General features: G+C 37.8%; 1 protein-coding gene across 1 annotated transcript in view; it reads left to right on the forward strand.

Moving 5' to 3' along the window:
• Window positions 1-5,374, forward strand: part of MAL2 (mal, T cell differentiation protein 2) — a 33,177-nt gene extending 27,803 nt beyond the window's left edge. The window contains exons 3-4 of the mRNA XM_005897257.3: window positions 305-460; window positions 3,087-5,374. Coding sequence (XP_005897319.3) covers window positions 305-460; window positions 3,087-3,158 — 228 coding nt within the window. The 3' untranslated portion in view covers window positions 3,159-5,374. The remainder of the gene's footprint in view (window positions 1-304; window positions 461-3,086) is intronic.
• Window positions 5,375-8,304: the final 2,930 nt, after the last annotated feature.

Raw genomic sequence — 8,304 nt, forward strand, 5'->3', positions numbered from 1 at the left:
TTTTACTTGAATTTTAAGGACAGGAATTCTTTGGTGCCTTATCTAAACTGAATTATGTATTTTATAAAATTCAGTCTATCCGAAGGTTTGCCACTGTGCCAATTACAACGAGTTGGTTGATTTTCCTTGGGATTCTAACAGCTTGACATTGCTAAGGGAGCCAAAAGAAATGGCCAATGTGGTTAAAGACTGTTTGATTAAAGGTTCTGTTTTTCCTGAACCTAAACTTGGTTCGAAATAAGAAACTCTTGGAAAAGCTTATTGTCTTTACTGGCAGATGACTCTCTTTTCCATCCTCTTTCAGGACTTCGCTTACCATTTTACAGTCTTCGTATTCTACTTTGGAGCCTTTTTGCTGGAGGCAGCCACCACGTCGCTGCACGACCTACGCTGCAATAGAACCATGACCGTGCAGCCACTCCTGAGTGATAACCAGTATAACATAAACGTGGCAGCCACAGTAAGTGTGGGGTAAACACGGTTTACCCACGCTTCCCCTCCCCCATCAAGGTCTCTAAGAAACTCCTCTGGCAACAATAGTTTTCTTTAATAATAGCCAGCAGCATTAAACACATAATAGCTGTTTATCTGTACAGTTAACCTTATGAACCAAGCCAAGTACTGTCATTACCCCAGTGCTGTGGATGATGAAACTGAAGCACCAGGAGGTTGACATTTATATAAGACCGTACCTACATGAGTGCTAGTGGTTGGCCTTGCGCAACAAAGTCTACATTGTGAAAAGAATTAATTGTGCTTTCTACTCCATGTAGCTTCAGACGTGGTCTTTGTCACAGACAGATTTGTCCTTCCCTTTTTCTGCCTAAGTGAAGCTGCCTTAGTAAACTTCTCCATGCTTTAAGTTCTGCATTAACCCCCATTTTACCCATACACGTAAATCTTTAGTTTCTGAGTTTTAATAACACTTAAGTGCATGAGCTATTCATTTGTGACGTTCTACTGAGTCCCTCACTTTTCATTTCAGTATACCTTAGAGCAGCAGTCAGTCTCCAGCCTTTCTGGCACCAGGGACTAGTTCTGTGGAAGACAGTGTTTTCACGGCCCAGGGGTGCAGGGGATGGTCTCAGGATGATTCAAGCACATCACATTCATGGTGCATTTACTGTGCACTTTATTTCTGTTATTTCTGTTCTCATCAGTTCCACCTCAGATCATCAGGCATTAGATCCTGGAGGTTGGTGACCTCTGCCTTAGAGAGAGAACTCCTTTTCACTAGTAATAGATATCAAAAGTAGTCATTCATGCAGGGACCAGTCAGCCCAGAGTGGTGAGGGAAATCCACTGAGCTAATGAACTGACTCACAACAAGGGGAAGCACCTTGCAGATCAGATCAACTGATGCACAAAAATGTAAAAATGCACAAAACAGAAACTCCCTCCTGGCAGTTGTATACGTGACATAAAATAAAAAATGCACCAGGCTTTTTTTTTTTTATGAGAATCATTTGAGATGGAACTTATCAGAAATTCCGTGCAAACATTAGAGCAGTATTATAAATAGAACTAAGGGAACCACTTGCATAAAGGCCCCCAGAATTCAATGGGGGTAATGTAAATTTCATCATCTGCCAGTACAAGGAAGACATGGAGGATAATTGTAACTACACGTGAGCAACTCAAAGTGCGGTAAGATTTAGACTTTGAGATTTATGGTTTAAGAGTATCATTCCTCAAGAAATTTTGAAATATCCTGAAATTTTATAAATCATGTATGAAATATGATAGAGAGTTTCTCAAATTTGACAAACCTGCACAGTTTTCATGTTACTACAAATACGTATAAAACCGAGAGAAACTTTTGTTGTTATCGAAACAAAACAAAACAAATTTTAATCAATCATCAAAGAAGAAACAGTGGATTTTATCCAAGATTACAAAATCTCTCTCATGCTATTGTCTTCTGAAATAGTCTTGTGAAAGGATAGCAAAGAAAGTGGGTCCTCAGAAGTAAGATGTTATCAGGCATGTAGTAAAACAAAGTTGTTTTCGATTTGGAATATTTGTGACATTTGTCAGCTTTTCAGAATTCGTGGCGGTTGTGATTTCTTTTCATGTTCTAAGTAAATATTCACATTTGTACTTTAAAATAAAGTGGTCTTTCTCTTTCAACAGAAAAGAAATGTCTAGATGACAGATGTAAGATATGTATGTGAATGTATTCCTGATTCACTTTGCTGTGCGCTAGAAACTAACACAGCATTGGAAAGCAACTGTACGCTAGGAAAGTTTCCTTAAAAAAGAGAGCTGTATCTGAGAGACAACCAGCGGAAGAAGGGTGGGGAAAGTAGCAGCATGGTAATTACACTGTAAAAATGTTTCGTAGGTGGATCTGATATTCCTTCTCAGAGCTCTGGTTTCCTGGAAAAAGGATTCCTGTGCTACATCATAATGTTTTAACATATTTAGTGGTTTGGGGAGTTTTCTGTGGATTATAAACCCCAGAAGGGTGAGGATAATGCCTGTTACTTGTCTGTATGTACCAAATGTACCGATGCATTCATAGTTGATGCTAAAAAAATCCTTTTTGAATACGAAGGACAGTAATTCAGAACTCATGCACATTTGAGAACTATCTCCCACGCCAACCTGATGATTCATTCCTGTGGGTTTTCTCTGTTTAGCTCTACAGTCACTTCCATTGTCACAGAAATAATCTGCTCCATCCTCGGGCCCTGAGAGCTGCACTGTGTGTGGCTGTGAGATCACTGTGCAGGTAGACATCTCATCATGAAGTTTTGAATATGCATCATGTTAGGGGTCTCACCAGTGCCTAACAAGTGAGTCCAGTGTGTGAACAAAAGCTCAACCTAAGGCTGTCCACAAATGATATCCCATTATTAGGGGCTAGAATGTTTAAAAGAAGGGGTTAATGGTATGAGGGGCTAAAGTCATCCAAGAAAAAAAAAAAAAGATGAATCTAAATCATCTTAGTGATTTAGTTTTCTTAAGTGTTGAAGTATCTTTAAGGAGGCTGATCAGTTTTCAGACAGTTGTTCCTTTGGACAAATGATTTCTTAAAGTCAGTGTTATAAATCTGATAAGAATTTTTGTTTCTTCTTTCTTAGATTTTTGCCTTTGTGACGACAGCTTGTTATGGTTGCAGTTTGGGGCTGGCTTTACGAAGATGGCGACCGTAACACTCCTTAAAGACGAACTGCTTGTGTGTTAGTTTCATTTGTGTACTTTTTATGTCTTGATCAATTTGGGTACCGTTTTGTTCAGATATAACAATATCCCTCAAATAATTGTTTGGTATACAGAGAGAATCTAAGTATAAGTTTGGTTCATTTCATGGATGGAAATTTTATTATGATGTTAAACAGAGAAATTGCCTTTAGTTTTACATTTATCTCTCTCTTTTTTTCTCATTTTTAAAAAAAATTTCCCTTTACATCCATAAAATACATAGACGTCATTCATGAAAAAGGGGTATCTCTTGTATTTAGTTGCCAAATCACCTGAACCTTAATTTTAATAGGTAACTAAAACTCCCGAAGAAAAACACATTTAAAATAAGATTCCCGCCGAACTCTGTGTTTTAGTGTAAAATGGAGATCAGCATTCTTTTTCTCTAAATGTACAGATAGTAAATATTTTAGGCTTTGTGAGCCACACAGTCTCTGTCACAAGTACTCACGTCTGCTGTTACTATGAAAACAGCCACAGACAATATGAAATGAGTGAGTGTAGCTGTATGTTCCAATAAATCTTTATTTACAAAAACCAGCAGCAGGCTGGACTTGGCCTGTGGGATACAGGCTATCGTATGTTGACCTCTGGTTTAAAACCTTGGTTATGGGTTTTGTATTTTATTGAACTGATCCTCAAAGGTCTAAAGTGAATTTGACGAGCCACATAATATTTAGTCTCATTCAATAATCACATTGCCTTTGGGTTAATTGTCAAACACTTACCCTTGAAGCAGCTATAGCATCTCAAGCTAATTCAAGCAGAGTCTTGAGTACAAGAAAAAGTAATTTATGAAGTGAACCCTAGTGGCTTAATCCACCTAAGTGTTTTCCTAACAACTGAGCAAAATGCTTACCTGGCATTCTTAAAACGAGAGCCCCAGAGACCCCTAAGCCACTCCTGAAATGGGTATACAGTACCTGATGTTTTACTTTGGGTTTATTTATGCTTCAAATAGCAGCTGTTTGTCCTGTGCATGAATAGGTGAGTATTTTTATGTGGATATCTGAGGCTTTACCCAATAGAGCTCTCCAAAGGGTAAACTTTTTACTTCTAATTCTTTTACATGACTCTAAGTTAAATTCACACAGAACATGAGATGTAACTTAAAGTTGTAGATTCTCATCTAGAGAATAGTCCTATGTTGTTTTGCACTGGTAAGAAATACACAGACTCAGTTTTCAAGCAACAGTGGTCACAAAAGCTATCTCTGGCTGAATAGCACAGAAAAGTATTTTAACCCACCTCAGAGACCCTGGTCATGACAAAGTGCCAAAATGGCTTGAGAACAAGTTAGAGTTAGGCCCCAGCTCACACCACCTGTCCAAATGAGATACTTATCTCTTGCCCCAAGAGGGCTACCTCTGGGAAAAGAGGGCTTTTGATTGTTTTATACTTTCAGCCCTTTGTATTTTGGTTGAATCATCCCCTACAAGTGCCATGTATAAATTGAGCAGTTAGAGTTCGTGGAACATGGAACAATCCTGAATGAGCAGCATAATCAATGCTCAGTGATCAAATGCTGTTTATGTAATAATCCCTTAGGAAGAGGAATCTTATTAGGATTTGGTTTGTGATGTAACCGTAAAGATAAAAGGTATATTTAATATGTGGCAAGAGGAAACCAGTCTTGTGACTTTATCATAGCTTTTCTATAAAAATCCAACTTCCTTGGTTTTTCCAGTTCCATACCACACACTTAAACCTGTATTATAAATGGTCTATTACAAAGTCATAAATGTGCCATAAGGATATATCATCCATTCCGGCTGGAATTGTTAAAAGTCTGCTAGATTTAGTCGTGAGATTCTATTTTTATTTCCAAGGTATAACAGGTCCATGCTGCTTGGTGGCATTAAATTAAATGATTTCATGAAACTGCCTTGGTGGCACTTTTATAAATGGATTGCTTCTCGATCATAAAGAACCAAGCCTAGAAGTCATTTAACTGTGAATACTTAGAATTGTAGATTAATCATGATCTAGATTTGGGAGTTGACTGACAAAGCACTGAACAAAAATTATAGCATTTGAGAATTTCTTTGTATACCTTAGCCGTAAAAATGAGAAAGTGTTGGTTGGTCTTAAAATCTGGTAACTCCATGATGAAAATAAATTTATTTTATAAGTGTTATGACTCTAATAAAGTATTCATTTGATAATCTTTGGGGGTCATCTATTTTTTATACAATTCACTTTGAAATTCAGTTAAAGATTTGATATAAACTTGACAGATTTGGAGCTTCTAGACTCATAATATATCAGAGTTCTGCTTTAAACATTTCTATGTAAAAGACAGTCTTTGCCAGCAAGTCTTTTTTATTTTTATTTTTGGTGAAGATTTAAGAGGTAACTCTTTGAAAGTTTTATAAGTGAAGTGAAGTGAAGTCACTCAGTTGTGTCCAACTCTTTGCAACCCTGTGGACTGTAGCCTACTATGCTCCTCCATCCATGGGATTTTCCAAGCAAGAGTACTGGAGTGGGTTGCCATTTCCTTCTCCAGGAGATCTTCCCGACCCAGGGATCGAACCCAGGTCTCCTGCATTGTAGACAGACACTTTACTGTCTGACCCACTAGGGAAGTATTATAAAGGAAGCTTAAATTATACTTTATTTTATTTTAAAAGCATTTATATAGGCTTAATATATGCCAGGCAGTGTTCTGAACATTTTTTTCAAATATTAACTAATTTAATCCTCATTGTAACAACTCTATGCAGTAGATATTATTGTCACATTTCAAAGACAAGGGAGCCAAAACACAGACCATAAGAAACACCCAGGGTCATGTGCCTATCAAGTGGGAAAGCTGGTATGTAAACCTCAGTCTGGCTGCAAAGTCCAGGTTCGTTATGGTTGTTGATCCCTTAGTCCTCCCAGATTTTACAAATTTTGTATAACCAAAAATATGACTCTTTCCCCTCAGATTCATATGTTCACATGTTCTAATACCCAGTATATCAAAATATCGGAGAAGGCAATGGCACCCCACTCCAGTACTCTTGCCTGGAAAATCCCATGGGTGGAGGAGCCTGGTAGGCTGCAGTCCCTGGGGTCGCTGCAAGTCAGACACGACTGAGTGGCTTCACTTTCACTTTTCACTTTCATGCATTGGAGAAGGAAATGGCAACCCACTCCGGTGTTCTTGCCTAGAGAATCCCAGGGATAGGGGAGCCTGGTGGGCTGCTGTCTATGGGGTCGCACAGAGTGGGACAGGACTGAAGCGACTTAGCAGCAGTAGCAGCAGCCTTTCAAAGATTTTAGAATGCTTAACACACAAAACTGCTTATTTTAGATGTTACCTTCTAGAACTTTTTTTTTTTTTGGTCACAACCAAGGGCTCACGAGTTTAGCTGTAAGAACTTAGACCAAAGTTACATAGTGGGGGAAAAAGTGAAGCAACTGTGGTCTGCAAAGTTATCCAGACTACCTGAATATTGCTCTGGTCCATTCATTCTGGTTCTGGACTCGGGGCTTCAGTCATTCCATTGCCTTATATCAGTTTGGCCCTCATTCATCAAGTCCTAAATTGACCTGGCTTTTTGATCACCCCTGGAACTGACATTAGAAAGGTTTTCTAGTCTGAGATACACCATTCAACCTTTACACATGGAGTATGAATATGCATCTCTGCATATGCCAGAATCTGGAATTCTAAATCATCATCATGGAAGGTTCTATCCTCAACATCATGCTTCAAGTTTGTCACTAAGTGATCCAGCTTTTCAGGTGGCAGCTGAATGTATTCATGGGAGCTGAATGTATTCATGGGAGAAGGGTCCAGGGTTTTGGAGACAGGTGAATATATATATATATATATATATATATATATATAGTATTTTGAAAGTTCAGCTTTTTTTGAGTGAGCATGTATTAGGCTGTACCCTGAGCAACAGGTAAATAAGTTCCTCTCTCTGGAGCCTTCTTTTGTCAAGTCTTCATGGCTTGCTTTCTCACCCTCTTTGGGTCTCACCTTTGCAGCTGACACCTTTGCAGGCCCTCCCTGAGAACTGAGTTTAAGCTTGAATCTCACACCAGCACTCCTGTTCTTTCCTGCATTTTCTCCATGGCACTTATGATATAGATTTTCAATATATAGCACATATTTTGTTTATTTTGTTTCTCCTCTTCTCCACTGGAGTGTAAGGCTTATGGAGAGGAATATTTTTGTTTAGAGCTTTATCTCTGGTGCCTAGAATAGAGCATAGCAAAGAACAGGTACTTGGTAATTATACACTGAGTTAGAGAATGAATATTAATGACAATAACTTACTCTTGTATTCTATCAATATGTTCTATAAAAATTGATCTTACCAGCATTTGAAAATTTCTGGTATGTTTTTCACCTAGTTCTGGATGTATTTCGGGTGAAGCCTAACCTTACAGGTCATGTACTAATTAAATGTATGTATATAACCAAAATGTTGTATAATCAGTCTTCTATAGCAGAGAAGCTGTAATAATAAAAATTTAGAATTTCACATAAACTCATTAAATTTGTATTCAAACATTTTCATGACTAAAGATATAACTTTACACTCAACTGACTTAGATAATCCTGAAAGTATCATGAGAACTAAGAATTAATTGTTAAAAAGACTGTCATTTTTCTATAAATGATTGGAGTGGAGGGCTCTGGCTAGTAGTGTTGGCCAGAAATTATGAGAGTTACTGTTGTAAACCTAACAAGAGGTAGAGGTATCTATAAGGTGGCATTTTGATTTTCCATGTCTCCCAACTCCAAGCTTTATCCTTGGGTATGTATTTATGAGAGGTATTCTAGATGAAGGATGTTGTTGGATTCCCTGTATTCAGTTTAATGTGCCAACCTAAGTAGGCCTGATATCCTGAGTCAAGGTACAGTTTAGCTGACACAATGATGTTCTGATGCATCAGTATCCTGGGCCGCGTTGCCTTTTTATGAAATTCTACTTGCTATTGATTTTTAAGTATGCCATCTTGCTGAATACACTGCAGTTTTTGTATGGAAATTTTTTTAAAGTGGAGTAAACTCATTTATTTACATACATAAGTATATAAAGTATTTAACAGCAATTGAATAAAGATTTGATACTTTTAGGCTGTTTAACAGTT

The sequence above is a fragment of the Bos mutus genome, chromosome 14 (genome assembly GCF_027580195.1).
Source record: "Bos mutus isolate GX-2022 chromosome 14, NWIPB_WYAK_1.1, whole genome shotgun sequence".
Taxonomy (NCBI): Eukaryota; Metazoa; Chordata; class Mammalia; order Artiodactyla; family Bovidae; genus Bos; species Bos mutus.